General features: G+C 38.7%; 1 protein-coding gene across 3 annotated transcripts in view; it reads right to left on the reverse strand.

The window, feature by feature from the left end:
• Window positions 1-16,362, reverse strand: part of Slc25a13 (solute carrier family 25 member 13) — a 179,969-nt gene that overhangs the window by 39,038 nt on the left and 124,569 nt on the right. For all 3 annotated transcript variants that reach the window (XM_026391539.2, XM_026391537.2, XM_026391540.2), the window contains 2 exons: window positions 13,646-13,698; window positions 12,043-12,123 (listed from right to left, as the gene is read on the reverse strand). In XM_026391539.2, the coding sequence (XP_026247324.1) occupies window positions 12,043-12,123; window positions 13,646-13,698 (134 nt within the window). The remainder of the gene's footprint in view (window positions 1-12,042; window positions 12,124-13,645; window positions 13,699-16,362) is intronic.

The raw sequence follows: 16,362 nt of genomic DNA on the forward strand, positions 1-16,362 counted from the left end.
CTGCTTTATTGAGACAGCATGCCCAAACATTCTTTCCTGGGATCTGAGGAGTCAAAGTCAAAAGAACACTTAAGATGAAAAAAATAGGATGCTTTCCTATTTTTTCCCCCAAACCATTCTAGTTTGGAGAATATTCAGAGAATGTTCACAGTCTTGTATTTAAAAACAGTCAAAACCATGATCATTCTGTAGTCCACAGAAAACACAGTGTACTTTTTTTTTTTTTTAAATCTGGGTAATTTCTGCTATGTTTTAAACTAAAAGCCTTAAATATAACCATAATTTAATCACTTTCCTTTAATTTGAATTCACATGGTACATACTTATAGCTACTTAAAAAATTAAGTGGCAAAATGTATATGAAGAATATGTATCTTGATATTTTAATTATGCTCAATTGAATGTACTTAGATTTAAAGTGCTTTTCACAAATGACATGTGCTAAGAATATCTAATTGCACACTGACATTCTAAAATATGTGCTTACATGTGTCAAAAATAGATTAATAAGAAGTTATGGAATATGACTTTTTTAAAAAACTAACACCCAAATACATTATTTTGATTATTAAGATACAAACAAAATTGTAACTATAAATAAGGTCTATACTAGTAAATGCCTCATGTTTTATGTTACTTTAAAATGACTATAAGTGATGACAGTATTTGCCATTTGAATAAATTAGAAAATAAAGGTTTCTTAGGAAACTTAAACTTCAACATATTTTCCATTTACTCTCTTACTAACGCAATGTTAAATGGAGACATGAAGATAATTTGTATACAGCACAAGTAGTGTTATTGTATATGAAGATCACAAGTAAAAAACAGATATTCAACAAATACCAGTGAATTGATTAAATTCACATGCTTTGCTGTCTAGCAGTTGACTACTATTTCCAAGAACTGAAGGCAGACATGCAGCACCTCACAAAGAAGTTGCAAATGTGAGGCTACATGAAGTCCAAGGCCATTCACTCTATCTGGCTCTGAAGGTAAAGTGTGTTAGGCTCAGTGTCCTCACAAGAAATGCCACCCTCCTGCAATCAGGAACTTAAGTTCTCATTGCAAGCTGAGAAAAGTACTTCTTAAATGCTAGTTATTGTGGGCTGAATTACATACCTTCAAAACTCATACCTGGAAGTCCTAACTCCAAAAGGATTCAGGATGACAACCTCAGAATGAGACTATATTTTGAGACAGGACCTTTAAAGAGGTAATTAAAGTAAAATGAAATCATATGGGTGTGCCCTAATCCTCTGTCCTTACAAGAAGAGGAGATTAGGGTTCAACAGCACACAGACTGGCGGTGACCCTATGAGAACCTAGGGACAAGGTGGTCACCTGCAAGCAAAGGGGAAAGGCCTCAAGAGAAACTAAACCTGCCCAACGTAATCTTGGACTTTTAGTCTCCAGAACTGTGAGAAAATAAATTTATGTCGCTAAGTAACACAGTCTGTGGTATTTGTTATGGCATCCCTAGAAAACTAAGATACTGAGTTACAGTTTCTAACTAATGACACATTTCTAAAATAAAGCAACATAAGATTTTTCTCCTTCGATTTGGTATGTAAACTTAGTTCTTTAGTAAAAAGCCTGTAACTGCATTTTTAACAACTTTGAAAAAAAAAATAGATTCTTACCATTTAACTATTTCTGAGACAGATACCAAACTGAAACATCCTAATTTCTCAACCACAGGGTAAGACGAAAAAGTCTATTCTGTTTACACATTTCACAAATATTAAAGTTTCATATTTTCAGCTTCATAGGTTTTTAATAGGTCTACAGAAGCCTGGCCAAGAAACCAAAGCAGAATCTATATGACTGACATTAAAAAGCAATTAAGTTAGACCTGTCAAATATGTTAACATTTAGGCTCTGCCTGTTACACATGTCTATTTTGACTACTACCACCAGAATCACTTAATGCTTTACAGACCTTCCATGTCTGAAGTACCTCAACTGCATGAAAGCTGTGACCCGATCCTCCTTCAAATTTTTCATATCATAACCCCCCTCCACAATTTATTAGAAATCCAGAAAGAAGGTCCAATGTTTCGAAGTGTGTTGACTTCTGAGACTTTTCTAAAGAGGGAGGTGGACTTCCCCACTAATGAGGCACTGCTGAACCTCTAAAGCAGCCCGTAGCCAGGTAGACCATCCTTGTCCCAGTCTGTTCAGCTGCTATAACAAAATATCAGAGACTGGGCAACTTACAAAAAGCATTGATTTATTTCTTAGTGTTCTAGAGACTGAAGGTCCATGGTCAGGGTCCATGCCATCTTCTTGCTGTGTCTTTACATGGCATAAAGATGAGGAAATTCTCTGGGGTTCCTTGTATAAAGGCAATAATCCCATTTGTGAAGGATTCTGCCCTCGGGACTTAGATCACTTCTGCAAAGCCCAACCCTTAATACAATCACACTGGAGGTTAAGTTTCAATGTATAAATACATATTAAATCTATATTTAATATAGAAAACCCTTAGTAACATAGACCCTTAGTACCATCAGATATTTTTAAAAAATTTTTCCCATACAAATGAAAGTCATCTGCAGAAAGATTCTCTCCTCTCCCCTCACAGAGGCAGACAGGCAGAGGAACTGTCATAGGCATGGTCTCAGTTCTATCACACAGGAGACTTCTTGGGTGAACTATGATGGAGCTGCCTCCGGCTTCACAGAGATCTTCAAATTTGGATACTGCTATGGCTAACTTTTTTTTTTTTTTTTGGTTTGTTTCATTAGCTCCTTTTTTAAAGCCCCCCTCCCCTTATTTATTATTCCTTCATGGTTCTGAGATAATTTCACATGTTAACCATTCAATACAATCTTTTCTACTTAAAAGAGAAGCTATAATAAATAAACTATACCAAATGTCCCATGTTATTATGTTCTTCCTGTTCTTGGGGTTCTGAATATATTGAGAGGTTATTTGACATTTTTAGGAATGAAGTCAAATAAAATAAACAGAGTCCTTTTTAAAGGCTGCTCTACCACTGAGTGTTTCATGTAATTTTTTCTTATGAAACACTCTGCAGAGTGGATATGTGGTTACAGCTTCTAGGGAAAGCCCATCAATTCCTTCACCCGCCTTCCTTGGAGTTAATACCTCTTCACTGGCCATCTTCCTCTAGATTAATAGTAATAGGGAATATGAAGTGACCACCTTTCCTTTCCAATTCCACAATTGTCCTCATCACCAACACCTTCCAGTCAAACATGTATTCATTCAACAGATGTTTTTTAAGCATCTACTATACATCAGACATAATACTAGGCTCACGTAACAGTGAGATATGTGCCCTCTGCTCATCACATGGATGTCTAGGTTTCCTCAGCATTTACCTAAGTTCTGAAAGACACAGCACATAGTTGTAAAAGAAGATCTTCACAAGTGGTGAAGCAGTGATTGCATCTGACAAAGACAGCAGGTCATACATAACACCTGCTACAGTCTCTAAGCCTTAAATCAATAGGAGTTGACAGCGTAAAGCACAAGGACAAATTAAGAAAATCTGTAATATGTTCTTACATTTTACAGGTGGGGGTATGCAAAAAATACTTATGGAATACAAAAAATATTCCAAATAATAAAATTTTTAAAAAGTGTAACAACCATTAGATTTCCATTAAACTACAAGTGAATTATAAAGGTATGTATATTAAAAATAATACACTTATTTCCATAATATCATCTTGGTTACTTGACATGTCACACAGGAGTGACTTCACAGAAATTCAACTTCATGACTGAGCTTCACATCTGACCTTCTATTTATAAGTAGGATAGGTGCAGAGACTTGTACAGTGAAATAAAAATTCTGTCTTAAGAAAACTACACTGTGAGGCCATGTCTCCGCAGGAAGCCCTGGGAAGAAAAGAAAAAGATCACCAAAGTTGGACTTAAATCCACTTTTGGCAACCTGCCTGACCAGCTCTGATTGCCAGAGCCTATGTGCTCATTACATTAGGAAATTTTCTTTCTTTCAAGTTTGATATGATTGGGTCCAAAATCTCAAGGGATTTTAAGCTCAATCATACGGAAGACAGTTTTTGGTATATCTTATAAAGGAAGAACCCACACTATTATTCAAGGAATACTTACAGAATTCAGAGCTAAAACAAAACAGTACAAAAAAAGGTTAGAAGATACACAGATGGTGCAAGATGAATTGTTAAGCACACTCATTCAATCTGGGTAGGGTCACGATTCCATGCCGCCACTGCCTTTTACCTAAAATGAGATTTGCCAATCAAATTTCCTCTCTCAATAATTAAATGAGAAATAAAACACTATTTATTATTAGCTTATTTTATTCAGCTTTTGCTAATTAGCTGGAGGATGAGAGAGACTGAGAAGTCATAGAGAGAACAGGTAGCTTGCAAGAACATGGAGGGAATTCTTAAAAAAGTCAATGCCATGAAGAGAAGAAATGGATCAAAAGTAAAAAATGTATGGAGAGATGCAAAGTCACTGTGAGAGAGACCAAGAAAGCCAAGTGGAAAAATGCAGAGAGGCACCTGTTCCCAGAGTTGTCTCATTTCTCGAGAAACTTCAGTTTCATTTCATGAAACCCTGAAGGTAGGCCTTGTTATTGCTACTTTATTGAGTTTCTGCTCCCTGTGGCCATTAGCGTTCTGGAACAGAATGGGTTCCAGAATCAGCAACAGACCTGTGAGAAGACATGGGACTGGGTCTCAAGCCTTCTCAAGGTAAAAGGTAACAAGGGTGCTCCTGCCCCACAACACAGCTTACTGCACCACCGACCAGGGGTTGCATGAGCTGCTATTCCTACTCAGAGGCAGAGTCTAATCTCTCTCCTTTTGAATCTGGCCTGGCCTCACTGGCTTGCTTGACCCACAGAATGCAGTGGAAGGTTGGGCCATTAGAAGTCTGGCATCTTCTACCCAGACTCTTCAGATGCCTGCTCTTGGAAGGCTCCTTCCAGAATCAACCTGGCAAGGTATGCACAGTCCAAGTTACACAGAGAAGTCATGGCAGGTGCTCAGGACTACAGTCCCTGCTGTTGGCAGCTGACAGTGCACATTATGGCCAGTCGTAAGAGTGAGCCACCACGGATAGGCAGCTCAGGTGAGCCCACAGATGAATACAGCCCTGGTTGCCATCTGCCTACAGCCATGTGAAATCCCAAACGAGAACCTCAGGGCTGAGGCCAGTCAACTCAGAGAACCACAAGAGACAATAAATTGTTTTTGAAGCCACTAGGTTTTAAGATGAATTGTTGCGCTGTGAAGGATCATCAGAACCCTGCTCCTCCTCAGTGATGCAGAAACACTTCCACCAGGAAGCAAACCCTGGGACCAGGACTGAATGCAGTGTGAGCTGAAATGAAATAAAAATCAGATTTACAAGAAGGATGCTCGGCTGACCAGCTGAGGAAACTGACCACTGAGAAACAACAAAACTATTAGGGCCGGGGGTATAGCTCAGTGATAGAACACTGGCCTAGTATATGTATCTCTAGTGCATCAAAAACAGACAAACAACGACAAAAGGTCAGAGATCTCAAGAGTCCTCATGGTAGCCCAGGTCCTCCACAAGCCATATCCAAACTCGAATAAACTTCCCCTTCACCCAAGGTAACTGGGGTGTGACTATATTCCTCTGCATTGTGGAAGCCTAACTGAAATGTTTATTTACATTTTGGACTCTGCTCCCTCTGGCCATTAGCATTCTGGAACAGAAGAATGGGTTCCAGAACCAGCAACAGACCTGAAGACGTGGGACTGGTCCTCAAGCCTTCTCAAGGTGGAGGGCAACAAGGGTGCTTCTGCCCCACAACACAGCTTACTTCCAAAATACATATATCAGAAATTTAAAAGAAGGTATTGGAAGAGGAGCATTTGAATCGTGTTTTAATACTGCACCTTTATTATCTCTGTTAATTTTCACCACAGCCACGACAGGTAATTGTGTGGGTTAAAGATGGCTGCAATACCTTTGCCACTTCCTCCACTCTGAAGTGGATTTCCCCTGCCACAGAATCTGGCTGCTTAACAAACACAATGCAGTAAATCAATGCCACGTACCTACAGAGGGAAGGCTTGTGAGACCTAGCTCCTCACTTTGCTCTCAGAATGTCACCACTTGGGGGCAGACAGTATGGTCTGAGGAAGCTTTGGCAGCCATGCCACCTGGGGAAGTCCACCTGCAGAACTCTAGGGCCTGGGCATCAGCCCCACTGAGTTCCCAGGGTGCTGCCATTTGTGAGAGGTCATGCTGGATCTTCTAGCAGCCCAGCACTCCAGATGAAACCATAGCCAACAGGCAGAAGAACTCTCCCATCATTCAGAGAAAGAACAAATTACTGTTTTAAGCCACTAAGTGTTGGAGTGGCTTGTTATACATAATAGATAATTGAAAGGAAGTTGTTATCTCCATATTACAAATAAGAAAACTGAGGCCCAGAGAAGGCAAATAAGCTATCTATCTAATCCTTAACTCCAATCTGTAGGTGAAGCCTTTGAGACCCCCAAACTGACTAAAAGCCTAGGCCCTTTACAGGATAATGACTGTCTTGCTGTTAGATGTGATTGCTTTTATTACAAGTGATTACAATTTTCTTGGGGGGGGGGTGGGTACCAGGGATTGAACTCAGGGGCACTCAACAAATGAGTCACATCCCCAGCCCTCTTTTGTATTTTATTTAGAGACAGGGTCTCATTGAATTGCTTAGTGCCTCGCCATTGTTGAGGCTGGCTTTGAATTCTCAATCCTCATGCCTCAGCTTCCCAAGCTGCCAGGATTACAGGTGTGTGCCACCATGCCCAGCACAAATGGTTACAATTTTCAAAAGAATTAATTTTATAAATAAAAACATTCCTATTATGCAAATTCTCAAAAATTAGACTTTTGAGGTTTTAAGAACACATTCACTTTATAAAATAATGAACATCAATATGCTTTCTACTTTTAATGGTTTGGGAATCATAATGAAGTATGGCTTGGAGGTGATAAATTTCATTAAGGACAGAAAGAAGTATAATATAAAGGAAAATATATATGCATGAGCCCATTACCAGATCTGTCACAGATAAACTGCAGGTTTAACAAGCTTACTTTTAAGAGCCATTTTGGTTTTAAAATTCTTCCACTCAACAAACATTTACAAAGAGTCTGCTTTGCCATCTACTACCTGAAACCCTTGAGGGTACATCTATGAATAAAAAGACCCCTGCTCTTGTGGAGCCTAACCTTTATAATGAGAGAGGCAAAAAATAAACAGATGTCATTTGATGAATATGTAAAATTATACGGAATGTTAAAAGATGGTAAGAGCTATGACAGAGGGAGATAAAGAAAGACAAGGGGAGAGGGAGGATCAATAGTAAAGCAGACAGGCAGGGTGTGTTTTTGAAGTGGGGGATGGTTAAAATTTTTAATTTACTAGTGTTGAGTTAAGTATAAACTGTGCAACTGAAGGAATGACTGTAGTCTAGGGAAGAAATCAAAACTTGGTTAAATGAATATACTGTTCCAACCCTAAGTATATCTATATACATGCCTATAAATCTACACATCTGTAACAGACACACAGCATATGCCACATTACGACATTTGAAAGTGATACTCCCATTTACTATTCTTTTCTGACAAGCAAGGCATAAGAATGGCACTGATGGGAAAATGCAAGGGCTTCAATCTGGAAATCAAGTTGTTCCTACAGGTTTGAATGAGACATTCAAAAGCAGACATTTGTATTGCTTAGGAGTACAGTCATATGTAATGCAAAGCAGGAAGATGAGCATGGGAATGAAAAACACCCATTGCAAGATAGGTTCTCTTGGGGGATGAAGAAAGGAAAAGCAATTGGGACAAGGGCCTCCTGTTACATTTATGAGTTTTGCTGGTAGGCACACTCATGTATCTTTGTGTTTTCTAAAACTTTTCAAGATAAACATCAACCACAAATGAATGTAATGTAAAAAAGATAAGGCAAGTAACAAAAACTTGCCTCAAAAATGACATCTGATATATGGCTATAAACAGGTATTAAAATATCATGCACAGGGGAATCCCCATGATAGTGAGAAAGTAGATGGGGACAGCATTAGGGTCCTGCCTACTTGCCAGGGACAGCAATTAAGACTGCTCTTCAACCTGGGCACAGTGATGCATGTCTGTAATCCCAGCTACTCAGGAGGCCGAGGCAGGAGGATCCCACGTTTACAGCCAGCTGGGCAATTTAGCAAGACCCTGATTTAAAATAAAATAAAAAAGCATTGGTGGTAGAGTGCTTGCCTAGCATGTACCAGGCCTGGGGTTTAATCCTTAGTACCTGAAGAGGAGGGGGAAAAAAACAAAACAAAACTGCTCTTCATTCCAAATTTTCCCAATGGTAATAGTCTCACAATCCCTTTCAGAACCAGTGACATGATCATATTCTCATTGATTTTGTTCACTCAAAATAAATGTAAATTTCCATAAACAGCAGGTATATTTCTACATGAAGACACACATGAGCATCACAATAGGAAAATACTGTGGTTCCATTACTAAAGGATCATAGTTCAAAAGCAGGTTCACTTGTTTTTCCAAAAATTATTGTAGAACCTTACTATTTTCTATTGGCATATAAATAAGTTTTACTAAATGAACTTTAAAACAGAGAGGTTTACACATTGTTAACATTTTTTTTCTTGGTGAATATTAGATTTATTTAATGCCTGATAAATTAATCATCAAATTTCTATTTCTTCCTTAAAATCAGTCATAGTACTACTTTTGCTTGGCTGGTCCTTTTGAAGATAAAAGGATCAAAAGCTAAAGATCTTAGACTGTCAGGATTTGAACCCTCTATTCCACTAGACACACAGAAGTTGAAGGACTATAACCTACAGATCACAGGAATTATACAGGATTTTTTTTTTTAAGATAGTAAAAAAGCAATAACAACAACATACACAGAGATAGTATATAAGTTTTCAAAGTCACTGGGGACCTAACTGGGAATCTGTAGTGGTCACAGGCTTCTCCTCTGCCACTTACTAAGAACCTCCATTGTCACTAACAGACTCCCTGAGCTTCTAACCCAAGAGTGGAAAGGATGGAAGAAACAGGGGTATATATATATTGTGCAGGGAAGCCTGAGGGTCCAGGGCTGTCAGAGCTTCCACAACTATTGATTTAATTTAGAATGTAGAAAATCCAACTCACAGAGAAAATGTAAACTGCAAAGAATTCTTTCAAACTTAAGAATTTGTAAACTTTGGTTTCAGTCACCTAGTTTAGTCTTGAAGTGTGCTGAATATGTCACTACTGTGAAGTGTGAATCTATAAAAATGCTCAGAGAACTCAAGTAAAAAAAATTTTAAATATGTATATTTTTAGTTGTAGGTGAACACAATACCTTATTTTATTTTTATGTGGTGTTGAGGATCGAACTTAGTGCCCCGTGTGTGCTAGGGGAGTGCTCTACCACTGAGCCACAACCTCATCCCCAAGTCAAATTTTTGATAAGGCACTAAACTAAAACTAATCTAAGTATGAAAAGTAAGTTTTAAAATAAAGTCAGATTCACCCTTTCAATGAAACCAAAGAATGTTTTTTATCTCATAAGTTACAGATATTATTATATAAAAAATATCAAGTTAAGGAATGGGATAGATTTTATTCCTTTTATGTGTCAATGATTGGCTTCCTCCAAACATGCTATCACTTTCACTTTTCCAAAAACTAAATAAGGTTTTGGAAAAAACTGGCTAAGCACTAAGAAGTTATGAGGTTATGAGACAGAGATCTCCCTGCATATTTTCTGTTTTTGTAGAAAACAGATTATAAAACAGAAAAAGCCTTGTTCAAAGAAATGAACAGCTTTGGTTGCAAGTGCAAAAGTCAGCCATGTGTACTGACTCTTAGTAATCATGAAGCCAGGTGAGCTCCCCAGGGACTTACAAGTCAACACCTAGTAATGCTTGGCTGGACTAAGGCAGGGCACTGCTCATGTGACACAACCTCACAAAACCCTCTGTTGCACTGACCAGGCTATGCAACTTGCAATGTCTTTCTAAAGTACACACTGGTTCCAGTTAAGGGAAAACTTTGCCAAAGACTGCCGGGAGAGATGCTGCTGCTACTACTTAAAACACACACACACATTCTCATTCTCTCTCTCTCTCTCTCACATGCACACAAGATGGAATCACTCATCTTTCCACTCACAGATGGAAAGATGCCTGGAGTTGTTTGCTTCCCACAGGACTGTTTTCCTGGACTGGGGGAGACATGAAACATTGAGGACTACTCTCTACCTGCCTTTGAGATGCAGGGTGGCAAACTTCACAGATATTTTAAGTAGCTGTAAAGCCCAAGTGGCTCCAATTTTAAGCCTGTGTTTAGATCAGGTTTGAAAAGGGGCTACACTTCTCTACAATAACTAGACACCACATCTGATGCCAGCCTGTGCTCTGCATTTGAAATGGGCGACCGCATGTGAAAACAAGACCACCTACAGATGGCACACTGACAATACGTGCCACAACCAATCTCCTTGGCACCCAGATGCATGCGTCGGCAAAATGCTTTCATTGAGAAGAAAATACACCTCCAGGCAGCAAGCCATGATGACTGCCAAAATCTTGAGGAGCATCACAGAATTCATTTTATATTTTGTATTGTTATAGAGATCTATAATTGTGCCTTTTTAGCAGGTTTAAAAATCTAATTTTAAAAGCAAACAAACAAACCCCTTCGACCTGACTTACTGAAATAAATGCCTTGCTATCTTGAATCCCTTGCGATGACCTGAAAGCCTGGGCGAGACACAGCCTATGGAAAACACCTATTTAGAAATCAGAAAACCCATTTACTCAAATGGATGCATAGAGGTTTTTGAAATGAAGAGTACTTATGGGGAAGAGCAGTTTCTGCAATTCCTGCCATTCTCTGTGATTATTATTGTGTGCCCTTTTTATTGAGGACACTAAAGGCTCCCTTTTTTTCCCCGTCCTGAATGCTACTAAAGTTACAGAACAAGGGGGATCCTACCTGGCCGTCTCTGACAGGTCAATGATCAAACAGAGAGTCAGACAGAAGCCAAATTCCATGCATCTCTTTAAGAATCACCAGGAGCCATGATTTCATATTATGCTGAAGGGGCTACTCAATGTTAAGACGAGAGCCCATTCCACACAAATGTTAATGCTCAGGTGTTTGGCCAACTTCTGCACTCAATGATTTTTCAAGAAAATTATTTTATGCTGACATAAAATAATTTCCAGTCCAGAAAAAAAACAATTAAAAAAAAAAAGAAAAAGAAAAATGTGACCTCATCTTTCCTAAAAGACACACAGGTTAGGCAGAAAATCCACCACTACTGTATTGCTTGAGTGATCAAAGCCTATTTATTTAACCAACCTTATCTTTAAATAGCACCAGTCTTTGTATAAGAGTTTAATTTACTTAAAGTATTTATATTCACACGAACAAACCAGTATATGAGATAAAGCGAGACAAAATGTTTTGCAGAGCTTCAGAAAAGGATGCGGGTTGTTTATCCATATCTAGAAGCAATCATTCCACAGTTTTGACAATGCAGAGCACCCTCAGCCAGTTAATCCCCAGCATCATTCCCCCAGAAGCACTGGAAGCTTGAAGGGTTGCTGCCCCTTGTAAGGAAAAGCAAAGCAGAGAGCCATGGCTGCTGACTTCAAGCTACAAATCATACTGCCTGACCTAGGACAGGGAGTCCTGAAGAAAGAATGTACTGCAAATTAACTTTAGAAAAGGTTAGCAAAGATATTTCAAAAGCCAGACATTTCTGCCATGAATGACTTCTACTGCAGAACTAACCACGAGCAATGATGCACTGCACAGGCACAATTTAACAGGCAGTATGACCAGAGACATTTACCCTTCCACCGCAGGAATGGTCGCCTGTGTAGGACAGGTAGAATTGCCCTAGGAGACTCTGCCTTTGTACAGGATCTGTGGTTAAACAGAAGCCTTAGTCCACTCTGACCATGGCAGTGATAAGTGTGTGAAACAAATCTTCCCAATGTAGTGAAAGGTACTTACACAGCCTCCAGCAAGAATTTCTGCTGCAAGTGGGACGGAACCATCTTTGTGCATAAATTTATCCCTCACAAAATCATTCACCTTGAAGAAAAATATTTATAGAAGCTGATGAAAAATATAAAGAAAGGCATTAAACACGTATAAATATACATCTGTTAACATGCTATTTTTTTCTGTCAGTCCATTGGATAAATTAACAACCTTAAAATAATTTGAGAGAGGTACTCTTAATAGCATACATGAAGTTTTTTCTTTCTTTTTTTTCCTTTCTTTATTTATACTTTCTTTCTTTTTTTATACTTTGCACCTAAGTTGTATCCCCAGCCGTTTTTATTTTTAGATAGGGTCTTTCTGAGTTGCTTAATCCTTCACAAAGTTGCTGAGGTTGGCCTGGGATTACAGGTGTGAACTAACATGCCCAGTATATATGCAGTTTTTAAAAGGTTAAAAAATATATATGCAACCCTGATGTTGCAGGGAGAAGAATTAAAGATATGTTGGCTTATAAGCCCCAAATTCAAGTATGTCCTACAGTTATAAATGCATGAAGAGAAAGACATACAGACAGTAGAAACAAAATACAAGCATGTCTTATAATTTAAGAACTGTTTTATAAGGTTTGATTAAAAATCACTTTCAAGTCTTCTAACAAGATTTAATCTAATATAGCACTCTTCACTGAGACCAATTTGGCTGTGCAGATTTTTTTAGCTTAGTAGAAATTCAGTATCTAAAAATTCCTCAAGGATTCTCAAAGAACCTTAATTGCATTAATTAATTAAATATAATATTCTCAAAATGGTATGTACAACAAGCAATCTTAAGGAATAATCATGTGTTTTTGGCAAGTACAGTCCAGAGAAGATTAGTTATCTTGAGGTCACATCATATAAGGCATCAGAAGAACTTTAAGGACCAAGGCTGCATGGCCCAATTCAAAACTAGAGTTTAAACTCCTGGGGTTTTGTGACCTTAATGATTCACATGCCATATCTACTCATTCCACAAACTTAAACTGAATGTCAACCACCTGTCAACATAAGCCAGGCACTGGGCAAACAGTGATGAAGGATCAATTTCAACTAGAACACAGAGCCCTAATATGGGGCTTCACAGAACAAATCCTAAACTCACAGTCTATAAACAGCAGGTGTAACTGAAAGAGTATGTGCTTTGAAGTTGGAAAATTTGATTTTGAATTCTAGTTTTTCTGCTTATGAATGATGTGGATGCAGGCAGCTACTTAATCCCTGTGCACCTTTCCTTACCTGTAAACAGTGGATTAAATTTTGCTTGCAATTAAAACAATGAGAAATTACACACACTAAGTGCCTACTGTGGTAATACTGAAGGAAATGCTGCTGTTGCGGCAATGATAAAATAATGATGGCAGCAACCACCAAATTCATTACAAATTCATTACATTTTGGATGTTCAGTGTTACGTGGGGTATAACGAAAAGCTGTATGTGCTGAGTACCCCGTCTACAAATTAGTTAGCACCTCAGAGGAACCACAAGCCTGCTGGTTCACAGAAGAATACCGGCGAGATCCTTGAGTCTTTGCAGATTCCCTTAATAAGAGCACCAACTCAAAAGACTTACTGTTAGTTTTATGGCCTTCTCCGGGGCGACTCCCAATAACTGTGGCAACAGACCTAAAAATCAACATAAGTAAGAAGTATATTAAATAAATTAGCATTAACTAAACAAATCAACAGCTCTGCAGAGGGGATCACCACTTAAAAACTGGGGCAATCTTTGCTGCAATTTTCTGCTATTACCTTTAATGAGAATACTTGAAATGGAATGTTCAAGTACTAACTTCTAACAGCCACCCACATCAGGCCCAAGTAAATTCCCTTCCACATTCTGGATCGTTTGCACATTGAGTAAATCAACAATATTAGTGATACAGGAAGTCTCATTATTCCAGGGAAGTCTCCTCCTTTCCCTCCTGCCTCTTGGATCAGAGGGCTTCAGTAAAAAAGTATATGTACATATATCTTCAATAAAGAGTATATAAATATATATGCATATATCTTTTAGTAAAAATATACATACATATGTATACATATACAGTCTATCCTAATGATGTGTGTGTATATATATATTTACATATATGAATGTACATGTGCACATTCTTTATTAAAGATATATGTATATATAATTAATAACACGCATACATATATATTATTTACTAAATCCACTGATAAATATATATATGCATATCTATATATTTATTTATTTATTCATTCCTCTCAAATTCCCAGAGTTCAGTCATCCATTCATTCACTGAATAACTTGTGACTTGATGACAAGCACAAAACAAATCAGATTATGTCCTTACGTGACTCACATGGAAGGAGAGACCTTTGGGGAAAGTGACAATTGAAGAAAGATACATTCCAAAAAGGGGAACAGATGGGATAAAGAAAGTGGAGGAGACCCAAGCCTGGTATGCTCTAGAATGAGGGAGAACATCAGCAGGGCTCCTGTAGAGCAGGCACAGGGAGAATGGCACAGCTGGGCACCAAATGCCATGGCCACACTATGGGCCAGGATTCTGAGCCTGATTCATTCTCAGATGAAGAGTGAGTGGTTTTAAGCAAGAGATGATGTGCTAATTCATGGACTTGAAAGGGCACTCTGACTGCTGTGTGGAAAAGATGAGGACATAACTGATGCTGTGTGTGTGTGTGTCTCAGGATGGGAGACTGAGGTATGCCCAGACAGTGCAATTATGAAAAATGAAAACAAAAGATACTCTTGGAAGTAGCAAGAAAGAAGCAACTTGTCATATACAGGAATCCTTATTAAGATCAATAGCTAATTTCTCTTCAGGAACCCCAGAAGCCAGGAGGCAGGAAGATGATCAGTTTGAAGTATTCAAAGTTAATTCAATCCAACCCTGAATTCTATATCCACCAAAACTATCCCTCAAACTTGAAGGACATATTAAGACATTTCTTGATTAAAAAAACAAAGAAATTAAAAAAAGGAGCTCATTACTAGATCTGTGCAACAAGAAATAAGTCTTCAGCATGAACAACTAGGAAGAAATGAGGAAGCCTGGGGAAAGTGATGAGTTCGTGGGGACCATCGGACGGACACACTTTAGCCAAGTGGGAGGAAAACAAGGTTGGAGAGTGCGGGGAGGTGTGCCTTTAACAGGAAAGGGCCTCTTTCAGGAACGATAGTTAAACAGTAGTGGATCTACCTAACTGAACTAAAAAATGTCATTTTGTTCTTTTCTTTTGGGGGGTACTAGGGATTGAACCCAGGGGCACTTAATCACTGAGCCACATCCCCAGCTCTTTTTAATATTTGATTTAGAGTACAGGGTCTCACTGAGTTGCCGAAGACCTCACTAGGTTGCTGAGGCTGGCTCTGAACTTGCAGTTTTCCTGCCTCAGCCTCCTGAGCTGCTGGGATTACAGGTGTGTGCAACCATGTCTGGCTTTCATTTGTTCTAACAAATAAAAATCAAAGAAGAACACCTTTTCTTAGAAATACTAAACAGACTGAGGGAAGGATCAGTTCTTCCTTGTGCCACACTGCTGTCTTTCAGAGAAGCTTCACTAGACTCTCCTTGGACAGGAAGTACAATTTTCTAATTCATCTGTACTAAAAAGTCCACTTGTAGCCTCTCCTGAGGGACCAGCCCTGCCCACACATCTTCTTAGAGGAGCAGTCTGAGGTCAGAGGTCACTAGCCTGTGTGCTGTATCTATCCAATCTGGGGTTGTATGTGATGGAGGAACACAAGTTTTCAAACATAATTTAAGCTCCTTGCAAAGACAGACAGATCTGACAGCCCTGGGCCTCCTCCTGATATCACAGCAATCTCCTCCAGGTAGGTGAGGCTCTGTCCAATTGGCCAAAGTCCTTCCCTGCCTGAATGCTGACAACTCAGTGAGGACAAGTGCCAGTTTTTGTTTTTATTGCTCTGTTGATATCCACGCAATAGAGAGGTGTTTCTTTTTGCTCATGGCTACACAAAAAGGGAAACTAAATAGACCAAGACAGCTTTGGTTTTAGGAAAAATGGGTCAAAGTCCATTTCATTGTGGAATTCAACAATAATGAAGATACTGATGCTAATGAAACATTTTAAAACGGTTATATAGTGGTTGTTATGTGCCAGGCACCACTGTAAGTACTTTATTAAGTTTATTTAATCCTCATAACCACTCTGCAGAGAGGAAACTAAGGCATACAGAGATTAAGTAATTTGTTCCAGGTTATCCAGGTGGTAAGTGGTGAGATGGGGATTTCAAACCTAAGCCCTTCTACTCAAGAGTTTACACCCTTAGATGCCACT

The sequence above is a fragment of the Urocitellus parryii genome, chromosome 3 (genome assembly GCF_045843805.1).
Source record: "Urocitellus parryii isolate mUroPar1 chromosome 3, mUroPar1.hap1, whole genome shotgun sequence".
Classification (NCBI taxonomy): Eukaryota; Metazoa; Chordata; class Mammalia; order Rodentia; family Sciuridae; genus Urocitellus; species Urocitellus parryii.